The sequence below is a fragment of the Melanerpes formicivorus genome, unplaced genomic scaffold (assembly GCF_026170545.1).
Source record: "Melanerpes formicivorus ecotype bairdi unplaced genomic scaffold, bMelFor1.0.p_v2 SCAF_43, whole genome shotgun sequence".
Lineage (NCBI taxonomy): Eukaryota > Metazoa > Chordata > Aves > Piciformes > Picidae > Melanerpes > Melanerpes formicivorus.
Genome location: NW_027142395.1, coordinates 815,160 through 840,458, shown reverse-complemented (window position 1 = coordinate 840,458; position 25,299 = coordinate 815,160). Strand labels below are relative to the sequence as shown.

At 45.1% G+C, this 25,299-nt stretch overlaps 1 protein-coding gene across 1 annotated transcript; it reads right to left on the bottom strand.

Annotated features, from left to right (window-relative positions):
- Positions 1–684: 684 nt before the first annotated feature.
- SLC4A1AP (solute carrier family 4 member 1 adaptor protein) lies at positions 685–24,988 on the bottom strand. Its single transcript, XM_068158808.1, has 14 exons — positions 24,395–24,988; positions 23,387–23,570; positions 22,554–22,676; positions 20,737–20,797; positions 19,758–19,897; positions 19,461–19,621; positions 17,966–18,035; positions 12,644–12,833; positions 10,907–11,018; positions 9,513–9,753; positions 8,716–8,790; positions 6,897–6,967; positions 3,918–3,963; positions 685–1,054 (listed from the first exon to the last, which is right to left on the bottom strand). Exons 1-14 carry the CDS (start codon positions 24,905–24,907, stop codon positions 1,005–1,007), a joined length of 2,037 nt encoding a protein of 678 aa, XP_068014909.1. The 5' UTR covers positions 24,908–24,988; the 3' UTR covers positions 685–1,004.
- Positions 24,989–25,299: the final 311 nt, after the last annotated feature.

Below are 25,299 nucleotides of genomic sequence, written 5' to 3'. Positions count from 1 at the left end.
AGGACATTGAGACTCTTGAACAGAGTAGGGCAATGAGGCTGGGGAGAGGCATTGAGCACAAGCCCTGTGAGGACAGGCTAAGGGAGCTGGGGTTGCTTAGCCTGGAGAGGAGGAGGCTTAGGGGAGACCTTATTGCTGTCTACAACTACATGGAGGGAGGTTGTAGCCAGGTGGGGGTTGGTCTCTTCTCCCACGCAACCAGCACCAGAACAAGAGGACACAGACTCAAACTGCACCAGGGGAAGTTTAGGCTGGAGGTGAGGAGAAAGTTGAGAGTTGTTGTCTATTGGAATGTGCTGCCCAGGGAGGTGGTGGAGTCACTGTCCCTGGAGGTGTTCAAAAAGGGAGGGGATATGGCACTTGAAGCCATGGTTTAGTAGTCATGAGGTGTAGGGTGACAGGTTGGACTTGATCTTTGAGGCCTTTTCCAACCTTATTGATTCTGTGATTGTAGCAACCACATGAGGGAGAAGTGAAGACAGTTGTCTTTTCAAAATAGGTGGCTTTCTCCCATCCAGGAGAAAAGAAAAAACAACTAAGCACCCAGCAATTTTAGGTTGCTCTTATCCTTGACAATGTTTTCAAACTGCAGCCACAGAAGCAAACCAGTGGTAGTTCTCCTAATTGCATAAAACCAGTAAGAATAAATTCTGTCAAGCCCGTAAGTACACAGGTGGTGGGAGCTTTTCATAGCTTTTCTTTTGTATACTTTTATTTACAAAAGGAAAAAATGACCTACAGTTTCAAGCTAAATAAATTGGACAGAGCTAAAAGAGGAAGAAGAGGCAGAAGAATACATGGCTTTTTACTCTTAAAAAAGGTATATGAAAGACAAAGAGAGGGCACACAGGGAAAGCTAACAGCCACAGTGGCTGCTGATGCCCTTGAATTTGGAACAGCATCCCAAAAAACATCTTTTTTTTAATCCCTCACTTCATATCTGGTGGAAGAGTCTGAAACAGAGCAGTCCTTCAAACCTCAGACAGGCTCTGGGGATTTGAAGCTCAGTAGCCATATTTTTCATTGAGATGAGTCTTGCCATCGCCGCTTTGACCTAATGGACAAAGGAAAAAGAGTTGCATTAATTCTTTCCCCCTACTGTCACTGTCCCAGTTTGAGGCCAGGCAGATCCTCCCTTGCCTCCCTCTGGGACAGAAAAATGAGACTCACACCAATGGGTTGCAGAAGTGATGGAAAGTTTACACGGCAAAGCAGAGAGTGTTTTACAAAAGCTACAAGCATAGTGACAAAGATGCCCCAAAGCATACAGAGTCCCCTTACAGCATACCCAAAAGCCTCCCAAAACATTTCCCTTCTCCCTACCTGAGGGTACACCCAAAATCCCCAGGGCTCTTTCTTCCCCCTCCACTGCTAGGCTAGGCTCAGGCTGGCCAGGTCTGAGACTGCCCTCCCCACCTTTTCCTCCTGGCACTAGGCCTAGCCAGACCTAAAAGGCCTTGAGATGCTCCCCCAACGTTATCAGATAGGAAAGCATCTTTCATGTGAGTAGGGAGAGAAGTGAGAGACTTTGCAGATACCTTTATAGGGAGCAGGACATTATGGGTGCCAAATACATTGTTTCCTGTGTCCACCTACTGGGCTGGACCCTTGTGACACCAGAAGTGCATCTTGTGTGGCAGCAGCAGGAGGCACTTAGCCTAAACTGCCACAGTCATCCATGATGAAAGTGTGTATCCAAGTATGGAAGAGTCTCTAGGCAGCACCAGCCAGACAAGTACAAAGTGGATAAGAAGCTGGACTGGATGTTACAGTTCAAATGGTCCTGTGATTTATGTAACTCCTCTTAACCTTACTAAGAGTGTGAAGATTACTTCATATATTCCTGGTTATGATGGTTGGTGTGGTTTTCTGTTGTTTTCTTTTTCTTCTTCTTCCCCCTCTGGTGTCATCATTATGCCAGCTTAGAAAGTAAATCTGACTAGTAGGCAGAGACAGCAAAAGAAACTCCCTCTTATAGAAGAGGAGGCTTAGGGGAGACCTTACTGCTCTCTACAACTACCTGAAGGGAGGTTGTAGCCAGGAGGGGGTTGGTCTCTTCTCCCAGGCTACCAGCACCAGAACAAGAGGACACAGTCTCAAGCTGCAGCAGGGAAAGTTTAAGCTGGAGGTGAGGAGAAAGTTCTTCCCAGAGAGAGTTGTTAGCCATTGGAATGTGCTGCCCAGGGAGGTGGTGGAGTCACCATGCCTGGAGGTATTCAAAAAGGGATTGGACGTGACACTTGGTGCCATGGTTTAGTAGTCATGAGGTGTTGGGTGACAGGTTGGACTTGATGATCTCTGAGGTCTTTTCCAACCTTATTGATTCTATGATACGGACATGGTTCACATGGCTATCCCAGGCTGCTCCTCATGAGCCACTGACTCATGTATTCTGTGCCAGAGAAGGGCAGTCTTTTGATTGAAGGGTGATTCACCAGATTAAGGGAAATGAAAATAAATTTCACTGAAGAAAACATTACTCCCTTTGGAGCCTATCCATATTCTAAGCCTACAACAGCCTTCTAAAAAGTGTAGTAATGAATCTACCACATGAAAAGCTAAGCTTTGTTCTGGCTGTGAAAACTTCAATGTCTGAAAACGAATTTTCCATTTTAGAGAACTGAGGATTCATTGTTTAAGAATAACCTCACTTAGCTAATAACACCCTGGAACTAAACTACATTCCCCCCCCAACTTTAACACATGCTGGAGGTGTACATTGCTTATTCAGTGCCTTCACCAGAGTGTTACCAAAGCACTCTCTCTGAAATATAACCCAATCATTTTTGCAAACCCCAACATTTTCAGACTTCTACGAGAAGCTAAGAACAAGAACCCTAAGAAGCAACAACCCCATGCAGTGCTACAGGCTGGGGTCAGAGTGGCTGGAGAGCAGCCAGGCAGAAAGGGACCTGGGGGTGCTGGTTGATGGTAGGCTGAACATGAGCCTGCAGTGTGCCCAGGCAGGCCAATGGCATCCTGGCCTGGATCAAGAACAGTGTGGCCAGCAGGAGCAGGGAGGTCATTCTGTCCCTGTACTCAGCACTGGTTAGGCCACACCTTGAGTACTGTGTCCAGTTCTGGGCCCCTCGGTTTAGGAAGGATGTTGACTTGCTGGAGCGTGTCCAGAGAAGGGCAACAAAGTTGGTGAGGGGCTTGGAACACAAGTCCTATGAGGAGAGGCTGAGGGAGCTGGGGTTGCTTAGCCTGGAGAAGGGGAGACTCAGGGGTGACCTTAATGCTCTCCACAACTACCTGAAGGAGGGTTGTAGACAGGCAGAGTTTGGTCTCTTCTCCCAGGCAGCCAGCACCAGAACAAGAGGACACAGTCCCAGGCTGCACCAGGGGAGGTTCAGGCTGGAGGTAAGGAGGAAGTTTTACACAGAGAGTGATTGCCCACTGGAATGGGCTGCCCGGGGAGGTGGTGGAGTCGCCGTCACTGGAGGTGTTCAGGAAGAGACTTGACAGGGTGCTTAGTTACATGGTTTAGTTGATTAGGTGGTGTTGGATGATAGGTTGGACACGATGATCTTGAAGGTCTCTTCCAACCTGGTTTATTCTATTCTAACACTGAGACTGCTGGGGCATTCATTCCTAGTGAAGCTTCAAGCTTGCCATTCAACAAATCATCATATGATGTGGGAATGAAGTTAGCACTCTCAGTTGCTACAACAAACTGGGAAACAAGTTTCAGGTACAGCTGTCTGTTGAGATGAAGCCACAACAGATGTGGTCTTTGTATCACTGCAACACTTGCAGGGCCATACAACTAATATGGGGCATAACATGCCAAAACCCCTCAGGTTCTGTGTAAAGTATTGCTGAATTTTCTCAACGAGTTAAAGGGACACCCTGAATACCCATTAGGTAGGTTCCTGAACGGTAAAGACTGACAATGCCAAGGAAATGGTTCATACCTGCAGGAGGAACCCACATGCAGTAGTCTGGGTCATCATCTGGGTACTGTGAAGAAAAGGAAATTTGTTGGATCTGAAAAAGGATCTGCCACAAGCCACTAAATTGCTTATTAAATACTGAAAAGTGAAGGTCAGGACTTAGGGATGAAAACAGTAACACAGAGAAAAGAAGAAATATTAAACCCTTAAACAGAATACAGAATAAACCAGGTTGGAAAAGACCTTTGAGATCGTAAAGTCCAACCCATCACCCAACACCATCTAATCAACTAAACCATGGCACCAAGCACCCCATCCAGTCTCTTCTTAAACACCTCCAGCGATGGTGACTCCACCACCTCCCTGGGCAGTACATTCCAATGGCAAATCTCTCCTTCTGTGAAGAGCTTCTTCCTAACATCCAGCCTAAACCTCCCCTGGCACAGCTTGAGACTGTGTCCTCTTGTTCTGGTGCTGGTTGCCTGGGAGAAGAGACCAGCCCCTACCTGTCTACAACATCCCTTCAGGTAGTTGTAAAGGGCAAGAAGGTCTCCCCTGAGCCTCCTCTTCTCCAGGCTAAGCAACCCCAGCTCCCTCAGCCTCTCCTCACAGGGCTGTGCTCCAAACCCCTCCCCAGCTTTGTTGCCCTTCTCTGGACACCTTCCAGCAACTCAACATCTTTCCTAAACTGAGGGGCCCAGAGCTGGACACAGGACTGAAGATGTGGCCTAACTAATGCTGAGTAAATACATCCAGTTTCTTCCTAGTAGAGTCACAGAGTAATAGAAATGCTGGTTAGGTGGGACCTATGGTGAGCCTTTGGAATGGGCTTCCCAGTGAGGTGGTGGAGTCACCGTCCCTGGAGGTGTTCAAGAGGGCACTTGTAGCCATGGTTTAGTAGTCATGAAGTGTTGGGTGACAGGCTGACTTGATGATCTTTGAGGTCTTTTCCAACATTATTGATTCTATGGAGATCATCCAGTCCAATCTGCCCCTCAAAACAACCATCCATTTCTGGAGAGTTTAATCTTGTCATCCTCATGTTTGGTAATGTCATTTGACAAAAGAATTTCTTTATGCCTAGAAAAGCTTTAGAGCAGGATTTCCAAGAAGTGCTTTACTGATTTCAGTGTGCAGTTCCACTGAAAACTTCATGTTTAAGGTGACTTTCAAACTGGAGTATACAAAAGTCCAGCTGTTATGTAAAGGCAACTTAATTTTTCAGAAGAAAAGAAAGTAGAGAATTTTGTGTGTCACTGGCATCACTGAAGTGTGTGAAGCAAACCAAATTAGGTCACTTGCAATTTAAATGTGAACACTGTGATGTCTCCTTGCTCCTAGAGTTTAAAATGTTGCCACATCAGCATCACCTTTGCAGAATATCCTTTGTTGTCAACACTTGCAGGTAGTAATCAAGAGCAAAAAAAACCCACAAAACCCAAAAGACTCATACAGCTGTAGAGTGAAAGATGTTAGAGCTCAGAATGCAGCTGGATGATTCAGCACTAATTTGCATTACTCTGTAGGACCATGACACAGTCTTAAGCTATGCAACTGAAGCAATTTTTCATTCCCTCAGAAAACTCTCCTTGCCCAAATTAAGCTCTAAAAGAGCTCTTTTGGAAGACTACTAGTTTCCAAAATTTCCCAAGACTCATGTTTTCCAAAACAGGAGACTGCAGACTTGAACAGTTTTTATATATAAAGCTTGAGAACAGCCAGTTTATAGTTGCTTTTTTCCAGCTTTACAAGACTCAAAGCTGGTTTGTTGTTTTTTTTTCCTTCTAATGTTTGAATAATAAAACCAAACACCAAACCCAACAAAAGACCTGCCACCAAGAACAACAACAAAAAAGGAGCTGACTTCTGGTTGATGTTTTCCATCTCAAGACCTGAGCCCAAAGGCAGAGAAAACATGCAGAGAAAGTGATCTGTGATGGGGGAGAGAATACAGCTAAGCTGTCTGGCATTTGGAGAATGCTCAGTGTTAGAATGAGCTCTGTGTTGATGAGAGGTGCTGACTTGACTGCCTCAGCTTGAAAAGCTGCCTTGTTCTCCCATATTCATAGAAATGGCATAACTTGGACTTTAACAGTATAAATTTACTCCTGCTGTTTTTATCAACATACTTTGTAGTCCAGCAAAAAAGGACAGTTAGAAAGGCTGTGCCTTTATATCCTTGGGTCCTTTGCCAGGACTAACAAAGCAGCAGTTAGCACACATGGGCTGCAGGGCTAAAATTAAATGGCCAGCAGAAAGAAACTGTCATAATGGACAGAACCTCTGGCCCAACAAGCACAATAATCTTCTCTGATGGCAGTCAGCAAAAGGGTGGGATGCACTCTAAAGGGAAGAACCCCACAATTATCATTAGGCTAACAGCACACTGTCACAAGAAGTTCCTTCCCTGCTTCAGAAGGCAACAATTGCTTGTGTCCCAAAATATACAAGGTTCATGTACTTAACCACTTTGGGACAGAGTTTAATGGCTATGGTGATGTTAGGTCAGTGGTTGGACTGGATGATCTTTGAGGTCTTTTCCAACTGGAACAATACTATGATTCTGTAAGAGGACTATTATCTGGTAAAGCTACTCATAATTTGATTGCAAAGGCAGTAATTTCTTAGGCTTACTCCTTTCCACATCTTACAGAGAAGGATGGGGTTAATAGCAATGCATACTAGCCCAGAGAGCACCTGTATTCTACAACGCCTGTGATAGAGAAGAAACAATTAGCAGAGGCTTACTGCCAAGTGAAAAAAGTGGGGTGAAAAAAAAGACTGAATTGAGAGTCTCTATCATGCCTGATATGCTGTGCTTGACCTTTTCACTGTGGACTCTAAAATCTGTGTGGTTGTACATTTGGGTCTCACTCAGCAGAAAAGCACTACTGTCACCAAGGAATGCTTAATCCAGTTGTTACCATTTCACTAATAAAGAGTCTACTAAAGGATTCCTTGAAACTCTTAAGCTATAGGAATCATGGTATCATAACTGACCTTGCTTGAACTAGTGATTTTCTTAACCTTCTCAGAGGTCTCTTCAGGTTCCTTACGTACTGCTTCAGGTGCTGTGAAGACAAATTTATGATACATCACAAATGACCAATTCTACCAAACCCAGTCTTATAGGAAGTTGACATTAAAACATCCAAAAGGAAATCCAAGAGAGTTCATTGCAACAAAATTCATCATTAAGACTGTGAAACTCATTTTTGCTTTCCATAGAGTTATGAACTTCCGTTTAATACCCTGTCAGTCACCTACCTGGATGCAGTCTGATAGGTCTGTCTGGAAGACATTTTAGTTAAAGGCAGATGTTTATTTTCTAAAGGATTGTCTCTATCTGCAATCACTGCTGTGGTGGATTTAGAAGGAAACTGTAGGAAATGTGCAGGACCAGCATGTTTTTTGCCTAAAAAGCTGTAACTTTAACACAGGTGAGAGAAATACAGGAAAAAACAGAAGTATCTCGGTTTTCTGCCACTTAATCTGTGAACTACTGAGACTCTTGTGGCTTAGTCTACAGATGAGATGATGACAGTATAGCATTCTTAACAGTCTGAGTTATGTTAAAAAAACAGAAGAGTCATACAGACATCCTTCATGTTCAGTACACCAAACAGCTTGCATTTTGAGGATGTGACTTTTTTGTGTACACATAGGGGATCCCCTGGGCCACTAATAGCTTCCTAGCTAACATTATATAAAGTGACAACAGAGGGGAACAGACCAGGTTGGAAGAGACTTTTGAGATCATTGTGTCCAGCCTATCATCCAACACCACCTAATCAACTAAACCATGACACCAAGCACCCCATCCAGTCTCTTCCTAAACACCTCCAGTGATGGTGACTCCACCACCAACCTGGGCAGCACATTCCAATGGCCAATTACTCTTTCTATGAAGAACTTCTTCCTAACATCCAGCCTAAACCTCCCCTGGCACAGCTTGAGACTGTGTCCTCTTGTTCGGGTGCTGGTTGCTGGCAGAAGAGACCAACCCCCACCTGCCTACAATCTCCCTTCAGGTAGTTGGAGAGAGCAACAATGTCTCCCCTGAGCCTCCTCTTCTCCAGGCTAAGCAACCCAGCTCCCTCAGCCTCTCCTCACAGGGCTGTGCTCCAAACCCCTGCCCAGCTTTGTTGCCCTCCTCTGGACACCTTCCAGCAACTCAACATCTTTCCTAAACTGAGGAGCCCAGAACTGGACACAGGACTCAAGGTGTGGCTAACCAGGGCTGAGTACAGGGCACAATGACTTCCCTGCTCCTGCTGGTCACACTGTTCCATTCCTGATGCAGGCCAGGATGCCATTGGTCTTCTTGGCCACCTGGGCATACTGCTGGCTCATGTTCAGCCTACTATCACCCAGTACCTCCAGGTCCCTTTCTGCCTGGCTGCTCTCCATCCACTCTGACCCCAGCCTGTAGCACTGCATGGGGTTGTTGTGGCCAATGTTTAGAACCCAGCACTTAGATGTGTTAAATCTCATGCCCTTGGACTCTGCCCATCTGTCCAGCCTGTCAAGGAGGGGAAAAAACCCATTATGGTTATGCTCCTAAATTAAATTAATTTTTCTTCTCATCTCATGGTAGTTTTTTAAAACAAAATCCGAAAGCAGGCAGTGACCATGAAAAGCAAGAACTGAAACACAGTTGAAGTGACCTGTCTTCATCATACACTTACCACTTTCCAAGCAAAATACAATTGTTTATTTCAATTCTAGGTCCTTTAATCTCTAGACTAGATTTTGTTTCCTTTAACTGACAGTAAACCCACCTGCTACTGAACAGTGGAATCTAAACTGTGCTACTCACCTTGAGATTTCTCTTGAGAGGGTCCCATCTGGGATTTATTCCTTAGTACCTTTGGCTCAGGCTGAAAAGGACCCCCTGTAAAAGAAAAAAGAAAGAGCTAGGTGACTGCTCTGCAGTTAGTCTGAGTAAAGTGCTAGCATCTCTGAGCCAAAGGACAAAAGAGAACACAGTCACATTTTCAGTCATTTTCTCTCAAAAGTCCTCCAAATTATTTCATCCACCAAGTACAGTATTAAAGAAGAACTGGTGAACACTTAAAACATCCTTTGCAAGAGCACTCTGTCCAGCATTAAGACAAAAAGTTAGAATTAGGTTTCTGTCAAACACAGCTTTTACTGAGAAACATTGCTGCTGGGTTTCCAAATGCACCAAGCTTGTACAGCAAAAGAGGGTCTGGAGATAAATCACAGAGACACAAGAAAGATATCTCCATTATCAATTAAAAAATTGTTTTTCTTCCTTACCAATGGATCTGAAACACAGGCATTTGTTTTCTGAAGTCACTCTCCCTGCCAATAACTCATTGTAGTTGCTTTTATATGAACACTCCACCTAATGGAAGCAGGGTGTATCAAAACAGGACCTTTCTTGAGTCTAGGGGATTTTTGTATTTCACCCAAACCATGAAAAACTGGACCCATGTGGAACCCAGCTGTGGGAACAAACACCCTGGACACATGGCCAACATCTACAGAAGAGACACCTGCTGGAGAACCTGTGAATCAAACCTGAGGAGATTCACACAGCAGTTAGCAGACACAGCTTCATTACTGGAAAAGTCAAAAACAATGGTTTACCATCCTGAAGGGTTTCTACACTCTTGTTCTTGCAAGGAGAACCATTGGCAGTAATTGTTTCTTTTCCTGTTTCTTCCTCTGTTGCCTTTTTAATTTCCATGCTCGATTCTCTGTTGTTTATTGCATCTACCTCTTGCTTCTCCTGCATTTCTTCCTCTTCTTCCTCTTCCTCCTCCTCTGGTGCATCATCTTTCATTTTCAGCAAGCTTTCAGGGATATCTGGACGCTTAACAGGCAACTTCTGCAGACAAAAGACTTGGGCATCAGTGCTAAGACAAATGGAGGTTGGTGCTACGGATGTTCATTGCAGGAGAAAGCACACATATTGCTGTGACAGCTAGCTGGTAAGGAAACATTCTCAGGATGAAGAATAGTTAAGTTTTAAGGAACAGGTGTTAGCAAGGACAGATGTCTATGGACAGATGTCCAGTCCATAGAGAAAAAGTGCAGTCTTTTCATAAGAGGGACACTGGAAACTGCATCAGTCTTGGATATGAGCTTAGCTATGAGATCGAGAAAACTAAAAGACAGTAAAGGGCAGCTGCTGAGGTACAGCAGTGGTTCAGAGTCTGATATTCTCAGACTGCCTCTACTCATAGAATCATAGAATCCATAAGGTTGGAAAAGACCTCAAAGATCATCAACTCCAACCTGTCACCCAACACCTCATGACCACTAAACTATGGCACCAAGTGCCACATCCAATACCCTCTTGAACACCTTCAGGGATAGTGACTCCACCACCTCCCTGGGCAGCACATTCCAATGGCTAACAACTCTCTCTGTGAAGAACTTTCTCCTCACCTCCAGCCTAAACCTCCCCTGGTGCATCTTGAAACTCTGTCCTCTTGTTCTGGTGCTGTTTGCCTGGGAGAAGAGACCAACCCCCACCTGGCTACAACCTCCCTTCAGGTAGCTGTAGGGAGCAATAAGGTCTCCCGTGAGCCTCCTCTTCTCCAGGCTAAGCAACCCCAGCTCCCTCAGCCTCTCCTCACAAGGCTGTGCTCCAAACCCCTCCCCAGCCTCATTGTCCTTCTCTGGACACGTTCAAGTGTCTCAATGTCCTTCTTAAACTGAGGGACCCAGAACTGGACACAGGACTCAAGGTGTGGCCTAACCAATGCTAAGTACAGGGGTAAATCCACTGCCTTTTGACTGCAGCTGTGCCCCAGGAGACCGACTCTATGAGGGCTCAGAATGGGAACTATTGGCAGTAAACAACATCCAATAGCCACTGCTCGCTACCCCATGCACCTTCCACTGCTGCAGGCCTGTGCCTCCATGCTCTTTCCATGCCCATGTGAAAGGACACAGTTGCTACCTACAGTGTCCTTAGCCTGAGGAAGAGTCTAAGAAATAGCCTCTGGCTTGCAGCTCTTATGAGACCAACTTACCCCTAGGTTTCCAGTTTTCAGCTTGAATTTGCTTCCCCCTTTCATAGCACCAAAGAGAGGGAGGGTGATCTTTTTAGGCTTGCTTTCTGCTTCCAGACTGTAACTCCCACTCCTAAGAAACATTAGATACAAATGAAAACAGTGTGCAAAGCACCAAGCAAGACTAATATTTACAGAGGCAAAAAAAAAAAAATAATCAAACACCAAAAATCTGCAAATTAGAAGTGGATATATACAAATCTTTTTGATTTCTCTCACTTGCAGCACCCAAGGAGGAAGCTGCAGGAGATGACTCCCCCATCCCACGTGCATGGTGTAGGATTCAAACACTTGCCATAAAAGGAAGCAAAAAATAAATAAATAGGAAAAACCCCACAAAAATATCTGTCTCACAGAGCCTCTCTTCAGTTGCATACACATACTTACACATGCCTAGATAGAGAATAGAATAGAAATTAAACAGGTTGGAAAAGACCTTCGAGATCATCAAGTCCAACCTATCACCCAACACCATCTAAGCAACTAAACCATAGCACCAAGCTCCCCATCCAGTCTCTTCCTAAACACCTCCAGTCATGGTGACTCCACCACCTCCCTGGGCAGGACATTCCAAGGGCAAATCTCTCTTTCTATGAAGAATTTCTTTCTAACATCCAGCCTAAACCTCCCCTGGCACTGCTTGAGACTGTGTCCTCTTGTTCTGGTGCTGGTTGCCTGTGAGAAGAGACCAACCCCCACCTGGCTACAACCTCCCTTCAGGTAGTTGTAGACAGCAATAAAGTCTCCCCTCAGCCCCCTCTTCTCCAGGCTAAGCAACCCCAGCTCCCTCAGCCTCTCTTATAGGGCTTGTGCTCCAAACCCCTCCCCAGCTTTGTTGCCCTTCTCTGGACACCTTCCAGCAACTCAACCTCTTTCCTAAACTGAAGGGCCCAGAACTGGACACAGGACTCAAGGTGAGGCATAACCAGTGCTGAGTACAGGGCACAATGACCTCCCTGCTCCTGCTGGCCACACTGTTCCTGATGCAGGCCAGGAGGCCATTGGTCTTCTTGGCCACCTAGGCACACTGCTGGCTCATGTTCAGCCCACTATCACCCAGTACCCCCAGGTCCCTTTCTGCCTGGCTGCTCTCCAGCCTCTCTGACCCCAGCCTGTAGCTCTGCATGGGGTTGTTGTGGCCAATGTGTAGAACCCAGCACTTGGATGTGTTCAATCTCATGCCCTTGGACTCTGCCCATCTGTATAAAAACACACTGAGAGGCCAAACTTTAATTTAAATGAAACAAGTAATTAAAGCTCTAACAAAGCTGCCACTAGCAAATGATGAACCCAGCACATGCCCTCTTGAACTGCAGTGGTGCTCCTAGGCAGTAGTTGAACAGCTACTACACTTAACTTCCAGCTGCATTTCACTGAGTGAAAATAGTTTTTATGTTGTGCATAGTACTTGTAAATTTTTTTAGCTCCTTTTGGATGCAGATTGTGGAAAAAAACACAAAGAAAAGCATTTAAAAGACCTGACACTATGCTTTCAGTGCCTTCCCACTCTCATCCTCTCAGTGTTGGCTTGTCTTACTCCAGTGTTGTGATGAGACATAGCAGGTTGTGAATTAGATGAGACAGGTAGCTTGGGAGGCCATATCGCTTTCGTGTTTAGAAAGCTGTCTACTTATTTGGCTTGCTTCTAGATAAGAACAATGACAAAAGTAATTGTTTGACACTTTAGCCAAGACTTACTGGGGCTTCAGCTCAGGCAGTTCTGCAGGCTTGACAAGCTTTATTAATGCTTTCAGTCTTTGTTGCTCTTTCTTCAGCTCAAACGACCGCAAGTGAAGCTTCTTTCGTGCCACACTGTCTAAGGTAGATCCTGCTTTTATTTCAGTCATGAATTCATCCAAGGAATCTTGAGCTGCTGGCTGGGACTGGACTAGGCAAGACAAAGGGAAGATATATATTGTTACAGGTGGCTAGAGAACACGAAGTCCTACCTTTAGACAATAAGGTATTTAGGAACAAGTATCCTCCCTGCAAGTTACTGTTGAAAGGTAAAACAATAGAGGTTCTCTCTTAACAAAAGCCTAACAGTAATCTTTAATCCACTTGCATAACAAAGCCTTCCTTAAAACTGAATGTTTCTTTATCAATAAATGTCTCTGTTCTAGCTTGTTCACCTCACTTCAAGATCTGCTCTCCCCAAAGAAGTGGCTTATGGGTTCTTGTAGTCACAGACCAAAATAAACACAGCTGCTAAGAATCCCATACCACTGCACTGTGCTTCCCTTTTTTACTTTCCTGGGAAGTTTACGTAATAACATTTGCAAAGCTTGAAATGAATCAACACATGATGCTGCCTCCTACCCCTGGATGACTGAGGGCACACAAGAATAGTTTCATGTGTCAGGCCCATCACACAAAATTTACCTTTGTTTTTACTGGATTTTATAACAAGAAAACACTTGAAAAGATGTAACAACAATCTTTCTGCTCCATCTGATTTCAAAGGTTAATAATTCTATGCATAACTGACTAACTAAAATAAAATTCAGAAGGAAAAACTAAAGCTCTAAATACTGAGAAAAAAATAAATACAGAATTCTGACACATGGATTTAGAATAGAATCATAGAATCAGTCAGGATTGGAAAGGACCACAAGGATCATCTAGTTCCAACCCCCCTGCCATGGGCAGGGACACCCCACACTAGATCAGGCTGGCCAGAGCCTCATCCAGCCTGGGCTTAAATACCTCAAGGGATGGGGCCTCGACCACCTCCCTGGACAACCCATTCCAGGGCTTCACCACTCTCATGGTGAAGAACCTCCTCCTCACATCCAGCCTGAATCTCCCCACCTCCAGCTTCATTCCATTCCCCCTAGTCCTATCACTACCTGAGATCCTGAGAAGCCCTTCCCCAGCCTTCCTGTAGGCCCCCTTCAGATACTGGAAGGTCACAATTAGGTCACCTCGGAGCCTTCTCTTCTGCAGACTGAACAGCCCCAACTCCTTCAGTCTGTCCTCATAGGAGAGGTGCTCCAGCCCTCTGATCATCCTTGTGGCCCTTCTCTGGACACGTTCCAGCATGTCCATATCCCTCTTGTAATAGGGGCTCCAGAACTGGATGCAGTACTCCAGGTGGGGTCTCACCAGAGCCGAGTAGAGGGGGAGAATCACCTCCCTTGACCTGCTGGCCACACTTGATGCAGCCCAGGATCTGATTGGCTTTGTGGGCTGCAAGTGCACACTGAGAGCTCATGTTGAGCTTCTTGTCCACCAGCACCCCCAAGTCTCTCTCCTCAGGGCTGCTTTCCAGCCAGTCACTGCCCAGCCTGGATTTGTGCCTGGGATTGCCTCGACCCAGATGGAGGACCCTGCACTTGGTCTCCTTGAACCAACCAAAAACCCCAGGAAAACTCCTTTCTTTAGCTTGAACAATGCTTTGTAAGTTTTTACATGGTGTTAAAAGATAACTTGGAGGCAAACAAATAAAAGTGTTGTAGCTGGACTTTTAATCAGTCTTTTGCCAGGCAGTCTTTTGCCTTTTAATATTGTATGAAAAGTGGTAAGTTTGACATTTGCTGCATTAAAAGCGTATGCACAAGCACCACTATGTGACTAGTGAGTTATTTTCAGCTCATTAAGTAGCACTCAACATTTTAAATGTTTCCTAAAAAAAACAGTAGAAGTTATTGTTAAGTGCATATATTCAAGCAGTTTTACATGACTGAAATATTTGCAGAAAAGTCTAATAAATAGACTAGAATAGAATTAACCAGGTTGGAAAAGACCTTCGAGATCATCAAGTCCAACCTATCACCCAACACCATCTAATCAACTAAACCACGGCAACAAGCACCCCATCCAGTCTCTTCCTAAACACCTCCAGTGATGGTGACTCCACCACCTCCCTGGGCAGCACATTCCAATACCCAATCTCTCTTTCTATGAAGAATTTCTTCCTAACATCCAGCCTAAACCTCCCCTGGCACAGCTTGAGACTGTGTCCTCTTGTTCTGGTGCTGCTTGCCTGGGAGAAGAGACCAACCCCCACCTGGCTACAACCTCCCTTCAGGTAGTTGTAGACAGCAAGAAGGTCTCCCTGAAGCCTCCTCTTCTCCAGGCTAAGCAACCGCAGCTCCTTCAGCCTCTCCTCACAGGGCTGTGCTCCAAACCCCTCCCCAGCTTTGTTGCCCTTCTCTGGACACCTTCCAGCAACTCAACATCTTTCCTAAACTGAGGGGCCCAGAACTGGGCACAGAACTCGAGGTGTGGCCTAATCAGTGCTGAGTCCAGGGGCACGACTTCCCTGCTCCTGCTGGCCACACTATTCCTGATCCAGGACAGAATGCCATTGGCCTTCTTGGCCACCTGGGCACACTGCTGGCTCATGTTCAGCTACTGTCAACCAGTACTCCCAGGTCCCTTTCTGCCTGGCTGCTCTCCATCCACTCTGACCCCAGCCTGTAGCACTGCATGGGGTTGTTGTGGCCAGTGTGTAGAACCCAGCACTTAGATGTGTTAAATCTCATGCCCTTCGATTCTGCCCATCTGTCCAGCCTGGAAAGATTCCTCTGCAAAGAATCATGTTTACAAAAGGACTGGATTGAAAAAGGTATTTCTGACTAGAACAAAACTGTTCTGAGATGTAAAGAACTAAGAGTCTTCAAAAGGTAAGAAGCAGTTGCAGCATTCACTTCCATGCAAAATAAATGACAAAACACAGCATAAAGGAAATCGAGATAGAAATACTCTTATTTTTTTGCATATTGTTTATGAGCCAAGACAAAACCCATACCAACAGAACTTCTAGCAGACAGGTTAAATGATCATTCTGCTCAGCTCCTAACCCAGATTTCAGCATCTAGTTGGGTTAATCCACAAAAATTGAAGGTACAGTCCCACAGCTTGCTGCTTCAGCTGCAGAACAGTGCAAGCACCTCAGTTAGTGACTGATGTCCAGCAATTCAGATCATCCCCTCTTGCAAAGAGAATTCTCTGCTTGGCTCCACCAATTGTGCCTAAGATCAGGTAGTTCAGCTTATGGGGTTACTGTTTGCATTCAGTATCCACTGCAGCAGTTCTGTACACTACTGAAGTAAAATTGGATATTGCTAGAAGGTGAATCAATCATGGCTGTTATGCTTTATATTCCAGTGGAAAAAAAATAAAAAGCTATAGAACTATTTACTACTACACCACATATCAATAATTTTCTCTTTCTGAAGAGGCAACCAAAGATGACACTGAAGAGCTCTATGTATTTGATTTTCATTCAGCAGCATCAGGGAATGAGAGGTAGCAAGTCAGTCCATCAGTAATTAGCCATGGAGAACTCTAGAGAACACTTTGTGAGCTTCTGCTGCAGTTTTTCAGAGAACCACTTGATTTCTCCAAGTGCTTGGTAAGAGATGTTGCAATTTAGCCTGTCATTGGTCCCTTTACACTCTTTTCCTTAGGCTACAAACAATCAAAGAATCACCCATGATCAGTACCCATGCTCCTGGCATACACTTGTACACAACATCTGTGATTAATCTGAAGCATTCAAAGGAATAAACCACAAGTATTTAGAGCATATACACAAAGTAATCACAGAATCAACAAGGTTGGAAAAGACCTCACAGATCATCAAGTCCAACCTTTCACCCAACACCTCATGACTACTAGATCATGGCACCAAGTGCCACGTCCAATCCCCTCTTGAACACCTCCAGGGACAGTTGATGATGCAATATTTGTTATGTGGTATCCTGGTCTAGTTCTAGGAAATTCTGATCCAATAATGAATTACTTGGTACTGTAACAAGTGCTGAGGCTGCAATTTTTCCAAGGCTCTAAAACTAGCTGCTTAATCAGCTACAATTTACCAAACCATTGTAACATATAATCAGGATTATACATTGTTAGCAGAAATCTGTAAGTGAACCAATTGTTCCTTCTTCCAGTCTGTACTGCAGTATGCTTTAACAGTCTTGCTGAGAAACAGTATCAGCAGAAACAAAAGCATCATAACACGTGAAAGCTTGGAATTACATGCCTCATACAACATAAAGCACTAGCTTCATACTGCAGGAGACAATACAAACCACTAGTCACTTGTTAACTACTCATCACGACAGTCATGCTGAAAACAATTCCTTCAAACTCACTGAGCCAACCCATCCGTTAGAATGCTTGGTGGAACAGTATTGTTCCCTCAACAGTGATCTCATATAATCACCAACACAAATGTTGATACAAATGAGTTTTGGTGTGGAGCTGAATTGCTAGAACGAAACATACCCACATAATGCACAAAGGCTGTCAGATTGCTGTTAGGCTTCTTGGAAAGAAGCTCTTCTTCCAACCTGATGCTGCAATCTTTATTAATGCTGACTCCATTAAAAGCATTACTGCATGAAGAACCAGCACAAACACATTTCCTTCATGCTTTCATTTTATTCCACAAGACACCATCAGTACCAGAAAGCAAAAGGCAGCTATTTGTACAGTATGATTTGAAAATCTAACTTGCTACCAGATGCAATCACCACTTGGGAAAGGCTCAGCCTTTGTATGCAAAGGGACAATCCTAGAACCTGAATGGCACCCCCATAAGCTAGCAAGTTCACTCTTCACTCTTTGACTCCTTATTTCTCTTTTCCATGGTGCATTTACAATGAGGAAAAAAAATGAAATAAGAGATACTGTCTGTTCTGCCAGTTGTTTGTTCTTCCTTTATAAATGGCTTTGGAGAGAGCAGGAGAAGTGTTCCTCAGCTGGGTCAGCTTCACTAATATGGGCAGATAAATAGTAACAGTGCTTACTCTCTTAAGCTCCAGGAGCTTATACACTCACCCCCTTAGCTTAAATGTTGTTTGCTTTGGGAAAAGCTGCATTCATCAGCAAGTACATAAAGTATCCTCTCCAGCTAACTCAGTGACTTGCAAATTTTCCTACCCCTATGCAAAGGGTGGACAATAAGAGCAAAAAGCACTTAGGACAGAAATACATAAGATGCATTTTTATCTCTTCACTTTTCTTTGTGGAAAGTACTATGATCAAATAAACTTCATTCCTTACCTTTCCCTGAAGCCTTCAGCTTCTCTGTTATCTCAGAAAGCTCATTTTCAGCTTCATTTAGCTTTGTGACCTATGAAAGAACAACATGCTTAGAAGGTCTTTTTGTCTTCTTAAAAATCCACTTTAAGAGTTACTCAAATACCCAACCAAATTACCTTCTTTTATCTACTTCTGATCTTTGACCAGGAATCTCTGGGCTGAAAAAATACATAGTCTATATTGTTCATGAACAACCTATCAGTCCTTTCACATACTACTCATATAATTTTCTGTCTGCAACATCATAATATGTATAATACTTTTGCAGTAATGTTATACTGACGCTGTGATCCTCCAACCCTCCCTACCCCTGCTCCCCCTCACTCCCCCACTGTTAGCCGTGTAGGACTTTCAGTTGTTATACATCTATCAATCTAGGCTGCTTATTCTTTGAAAAGATTGAGATCCATCTTTGGGATGTGCCCTGTGCACCTGAAAGCTTGCAGTTATTTTTGGATGCTTCAAAAATGCTTTGGAGAACATCCTGTTCTGGTTATTTCATTCACCCACTGTCATGATCTACCAAGTAGAAGGCAATACTACACAGGCAAAAGCCAGGTAGTATGCTTCCACGAGGAAAAAGCAAGCTATGTTTTCAGGGATTTATATATATTGTCAAAAAAACCCCAAACAACCAAAACCCCCAGCATTTTGACTAGGCCAACCGAGAACTAAAGGTCTGAAATGATTTCAGAGTTGAAGTTAATAGAGAAAGGTAAGTAAATATATTTTTTTTTTCCTTCTTATTAGGAATACATGCACGAGAGAACAGCCAGCAGTGTGCCCAGGTGGTCAAGAAGACCAATGGCATCCTGGCCTGTATCAGGAATAGTGTGGCCAGCAGGCACAGGGAGGTCATTTTGCCCTGTACTCAGCACTGGTTAGACCACACCTTGAGTCCTGTGTCTAGTTCTGAGCCACTCAGTTTAGGAAAGAGATTGAGTTGCTGGAATGTGCCCAGAGAAGGGCAACAAAGCTGGGGAGGGGTTTGGAGCACAAGCCCTATGAGGAGAGGGTGAGGGAGCTGGGGTTGCTTAGCCTGGAGAAGAGGAGGCTCAAGGAAGACCTTATTGCTGTCTACAGCTACCTGAAGAGAGGTTCTAGCCAGGTGGGGGTTGGTCTCTTCCCCCAGGCAACCAGCACCAGAATAAGAGGACAGAGTCTCAAGCAGTGTCAGGGGGGGTTCAGACTGGATGTTAGGAAGAAATTCTTCATAGAAAGAGTGATTGGCCATTGGAATGTGCTGCCCAGGGAGGTGGTGGAGTCACCATCCCTGGAGGTGTTTAGGAAGAGACTGGATGGGGTGCTTGGTGCCATGGTTGAGTTGATTAGGGGGTGTTGGATGATAGGTTGGACTTGATGATCTCAAAGGTCTTTTCCAACCTGGTCTATTCTATCCTATTCTAGTCTCTATTCTATTCTAACAAGGCTGGCATGTCACAATAATTCCTCTTACCAAGGAGTCATAGGTCTCTGGTTTTTCTTCTATTTTACCAGCTTTTCTCATTCTGTTGAGTCGTTTCTTTTCTACAGCCCCAGTTCGGTCGAGAAAGGTGTCGTCATCACTGTCATAAAAATCTTGATCTTCCCAGTTCTTTGATTTCCTTTTTCGGGATACTAGGAAAGGTAAGGCAGAATGCAAGGAACAGGGTTATTTTATTGTGCAGTGGCATGCAAATAAGCTCCAGACAGCAATCTCAAATCTGTAATTTAGGGCTTTTAGAATGACCACAGCATTTGACTAGCTATTCACCTGCTTCTTGCCTCAGTACTCCCCGAGCATCAAGTAGCCTACAAGCTTCCAGTGCACATTGTATCATTGCTTCCTTCTTCTTTCCAGAATGGAGAACCTCTGCCACCAGCTGCTTCCCTGATGCATCATCCACAGGCAACCTGTTCAGTTTGAAGGATCAGAGAACAGGTCAAATACAAAGAGCTTTTCACAGATGCTCCCCAGATATTTTACTTACGACATAGGCATCGATTTTTTAATTTCACTCTAGGCTTCTTTTGTGTATGAAATAGTTTTGGTTTTCATTTTATATGGTACCAGTCAAAACAGAAGCATGGAGTTCCTAAAGCATGCAAATACATTTTTATTTCACTTGTCTGAATGATAATTCTTCCTCTATTAATTCCATTGGGAATACAAGAAGTTAAAAGGCTGAAAGTCAATCCCCAAACCGCTGTAAGCGTCAGTACCTTGAATCTATGCAACACCAGTAACAAACATTTTCTGTGCTGAAGGTTTCTTAACTAGCACAATTATTGCAATGTTGTACCTCTCCATTTGAAACCTATCCTCTTGACTTCATTTTCACCTCATTTTCTCCTGTCTTACACATGCATGAGGTTAGTGGTCTCTTGCAGGAACCCATCAAAAACTGGGTACACAGGAGAATGAGTGATCTTTTTCTGTGTCCCATTAGGAACTGAAGGATATTGCTTCCTGGTTTCTTCTCTGCTATTTCAATTTCACTTATTTCTCAAAACAACTGGACTCTTGCTTTCACAGTTTTCATGTCTAGGGAGAACCAAATACTGCTGGACCAGACAGGAATGCACTGAACTACACACTGATCCTTGAACTCCTGTGTCAGTATCAGGGGTTTGGTCTAACTACAGCTGGTCTTTCCTTGCCAAATATCACAGGAGAAGTAATTCCTACAGCTTCTGTTTGTGCATTCAAAGAAGTCAGCTTCTACTTTCACAATGAATGGAGATACACATACTTGATCCTGCAAAGCCAGCTGTTGTGCCCACGATCATCATATTCATATTCTAACTCTTCTCCTAGAGAGGAAAAGAAAGTTTATGTAGTAACCAAAACTGAAATAAGCAGGAATGATCTTCACAGCAGAGAAGAATGTTATGGTTAAGCAAAAGAGATAAAATGTTCTTGTTACATATCAAAGGATTGAATTCCTCTTCTTGTGTTTCTTTTGTGTGTTGTGGTTTGTTTTTTGTTTGTTTTTTTTTTAAAGCCATGGTATCTTCAGTTGATACAATTATTTGGTTGTTTTTCCACAATCAAGACTTTTTTAGATCAGAAAACATGTCTAAGGAGCAGGGAAGTCATTGTGCCCCTGTACTCAGCACTGGGTGTGTACACCTTGAGTCCTGTGTCCAGTTCTGGGCCCCTCAGTTTAAGAAGGGCATTGAGACTCTTGAACGTGTCCAGAGAAGGGCAATGAGGCTGGGGAGAGGCCTTGAGCACAGCCTTATGAAGAGAGGCTGAGGGAGCTGGGGTTGTTTAGCCTGGAGAAGAGAAGGCTCAGGGGAGACCTTATTGCTCTCTACAACTGCCTGAAGGGAGGTTGTAGCCAGGTGGGGATTGGTCTCTTCTCCCAGGCAACCAACACCAGAACAAGAGGACACAGTCTCAAACTGCACCAGGGGAAGTTTAGGCTGGAGGTGAGGAGAAAGTTCTTCCCAGAGAGAGTTGTTAGCCATTGGAATGTGCTGCCCAGGGAGGCGGTGCAGTCAACATCCCTGGAGGTATTCAAAAAGGGATTGGATGTGGCACTTGAAGCCATGGTTTAGTAGCCATGAGGTGTTGGGTGACAGGTTGGACTTGATGATCTTTGAGATCTTTTCCAACCTTATTCATTCTATGATTCTATGAATATGCAATTCAAATTAAAAACAATCTTGTCTCTGTATGTATTGAAGTAAATGACACTGAAGTATCAACAGTCTGCAATCTTGATTCACCGAGACTGTTTATCCTGAAGATTAATTATTCACTTTAGCAAATATGTGAGTCATCTCTAAATTTAGCTAGCAACCATCAGCAGTTTAGACCAACTTATTGTTGTCTTTTTATGCCTTCCAATTCTGTCACACAATCTTTGCCATCTCCAAACACAACAGCCTGGAATTTGATGGGTTTGGATTTTTCCGTATAGCTTCAGAGCACACTTGTGGATGAATAGAATAGACCAGACCAGGTTGGAAGAGACCTTTGAGATCATTGTGCCCAACCTATCATCCAACTCCATCTAATCAACTAAACCATGGCACCAAGCACCCCATCAAGTCTCCTCCTAAACACCTCCAGCAATGGCGACTCCACCACCTCCCTGGGGCAGCCCATTCCAATGAGCAATCACTCTCTCTATGAAGAGTTTCTTCCTGACATCCAGTCTAAACCTCCCCTGGCACAGCTTGCGACTGTGTCCTCTTGTTCTGGTGCTTTTTGCCTAGGAGAAGAGACCAACCCTCACCTGGCTACAACCTCCCTTCAGGTAGTTGTAGAGAGCGTCACTGATGAGTGATGCAAAGTGCTCTCTGCAACTCCCAGTTTAGGAATTAGTAATTAAATCTCAGGTAACAATGATGAGTTAAGTTTTAATAAAAAGCCCTTACCAAACCAAAACACCAAAGCACCATTGCTACCCGCCTCCAAAACCTGGCCAAACAAAAACCTCATTCACAGTGTGACAGAGATGTTTAGCTCCCAGACCTTAATTCCCAAAGGAAAACACGAGCATGAACATCACACGCTGCTAAATAGAAATAAACCTGTGTTTAGTTAAAAAAAAGGTACCTTCTCTGTCAAAAAATCCCTGTAAGGCCTTCCTAGGATCTTTCATGTAGAAGGCATCTTGTACATCCTGAAAATCAATAGCAATAGGGTTTTCTTCAACCTCATCTTCCTCAGCATCCTCCCCTAGAAGACACACACAATGGAAATGAAACAAATGGCACATCAGAGAATCAGTATAGTTCTGTTTTCATTAGCTTGAAGGAAGTAGCTGCTACATCATTCTAAGATTATTTCCCTTAACTTGAATATTTTTTCTGCATCCAATTTAAATAGTAATAGTAATAAATAATCTACCCTGTTTCTTTCTTTGCTATTAGTTTTTCCAGGATGGGATACAGTTTTGCAGCTGAACATCACTGCAGTTCTGGCACTTTCAAGGGTTTACATGCTTGGATATTTCAGTTTAAAAACCCAAGTCATAATGAAAATCTCATGAATAACAGTTTATGTGATTTTTAAGATATGGACTTCCTGTTTGAAAACAGCCACACTGCAGAAAAGTCTCAAGCAACTACATTTCACCTCAGGCAGAAGTGTGGACATGATCACAGGAATAAAGCATTAATGTAAACTCTCCGTTTTGTGGCCTTTTATAGGTGCAGGCAAACTACCTCCTCCCTTTTAAAAGGAGATCCAGTATATTTCCCACCAGGTGTAAGCTTGCCCTGTCACAGCACTTCTCTTTTTATATGGAAAAAGCTTAACTTGTACTCAAGAACTTCCACTGGCTTGGGACACTTGGCATTCAGCTGGAATTTCAACCAAAGTATTCACTGAAAAATGGCTTAAAGGCCTTCCAAGGTCTATCAGACAATTTATACATCATCACTTACCCATGCCCCATGAGCAGCTCATATCAGTGTTCTGACTCCTCTCACTTCTTTCCTCTTTTTCATCTTCCTCATCAGAGTCCTCTCCCAGCATTGTCTTTTCTAATTTTGCTTGCTGCTGCTTACGCAGTGCCTTCAGCTGAGTGACAGTTAGCTCTGACTCAGACTCCTGGTCCTCTTTGGGTCCCTGTGTCACAAACAGTAACTCAGCAGAAAGGATTTTTTTAAAAGAAAAGAAGTATTTTCAACATACATGCAGATTATGTACACTAACACAAACACATTGTTATAGTGCCCTTCAAAAAGTGGAATCATTAGACCATTTGTTATTGTTGGCATGCACAAATAAAAATCATGCTCTTTCCAAAAAGGGCTGGGGGGTAAGAAATGAGCATTAGGGTAGACAGATCAGTCTTAGGCATATCTGTATTTTAAATGCAGGAGGCAAAATGGGAGAACTTGAAACAATGAGCAGCTTCTGAAATGCATACAGGGCTCTCTAAGCACCTGCTGAAAAAAAGCTCTCCTTGTTCACAAGGAAGCACTAGTGCTTTACTTGCCTGATGCATCATACTGTCAGGGAAACTGTCCTGATGCATCATGCTGTTGGGGAGAAATGCCTTTTGCACCTATTGCACATTGGATGAGGCTGCCATGCCTGTTCTCATGCTGAGTCCTTGGCACCAGAGCAATGCCGCAGTCAGGGGACCCCACGGCCTTGCTCTGTCCTTCAGCTTCAAACCTCTCCAAGAAGCTGGCAGTGGATATCTATATAGCTGACGACCTTTCCTCGCTAAAACAACTACAGCAGCATGTGGCTGTGAAGTGCTGCAGCGTTCCAAAACATCTAAACTGCCTCACTCCTCAGAAGTGACTTTCACCCGGAGATGCCAGGGAGACGCAGACACAGCCGGGTAAATTCCTGAGCCAGATCCGGGCAAACCTTTACTTTGTAAGTTACCCGACACGTGCCCCAAAGAGCGCAGCAGCACCGCCCAGGCCCCGACCTACCTGCAGGAGGAAAAGGCGAGAGCTGCCACCGAAGCGGAGTCCGTGGCCAACCCGCACCCGGCAGTAGGTGCGGGGCGGCACCCGCGCTTTGTTGAGAAAGGTGCCGTGGGTGCTGCCCAGGTCATAAACGTAGAAGCCGGCGGCGTCGGCGGCATCAGGGCTGTCGGAGGAGCTGCCAGCGCCACGGTACTGCAGCACGGCGTGATGCCGCGAAACCGACGGATGCTCCAGGGTCAGCGCGCAGCCGGGCAGCCGTCCCACCAGGAACCAGCTCCCGTCCTGCAGCCGCACCGAGCCCAGCACAACGCCGCCCTTCAGCACCTCCAGCCCATAGCCGGCGTCGGCCGGCGGGCGGCTGCCCCACGGCGGCTCCTCGTAGCGCGGCGCGGCGGCAGGACGGGGAAGTGGCGGGCTGGGTCCTGGCTCGCAGCCCTCCGCGGCACGGGGCGCAGCAGGCAGCGGCCTGCTCGGAAGCTTGAAGGCGACAGACTCGTCAGCTACCTCGGTCTCCATGGCCTCCTCCCTCTTCCCGAGTCCGTTGCTAAATAGTGTCCTCCGGGGACGAGCACTGTTGCTGCTGCGGTACCGGGGTGGGGAGGGTGCAGCTCCAGTGGGTCACGTCGTTGCTTCATCCATGGCCCAAGGTAGCCTAAGGAGTAAGACAAGGAGTAAGGCAGCAGCAGCGGAGGCGAGAGCAGCAGCAGCGGCGGCGGCTATCGCTTCCCTTCCGCTGAGGAACGCTGGTAGCGGGGGAACAGTTTCGGGTGGCGGACCGGGGCCCACTTCCGGCTCGGCTGCCCGGAGCGGCGCGGCGGGCTTGCTGCGGGGTACGGCGTGGGGGAGCTCTGCGCCGGGTGGGCCTCGTGCCCAGGGGTGAGCTGCGGGCCGCGATGCGGCACAGCCGC

What these genes read in the sequence shown, in the direction of transcription:
- SLC4A1AP (XM_068158808.1), bottom strand. Translation starts at nt 24,907, where the DNA reads ATGGAGACCGAGGTAGCTGACGAGTCTGTCGCCTTCAAGCTTCCGAGC. An exon ending in CTCGCCTTTTCCTCCTGCAG is followed by an intron (nt 23,571 to 24,394) that starts GTAGGTCGGGGC and finishes TTTGTGACACAG; the next exon opens with GGACCCAAAGAGGACCAGGA. An exon ending in AAATCACTAGTTCAAGCAAG is followed by an intron (nt 3,964 to 6,896) that starts GTCAGTTATGAT and finishes TTTTCTTCACAG; the next exon opens with TACCCAGATGATGACCCAGA.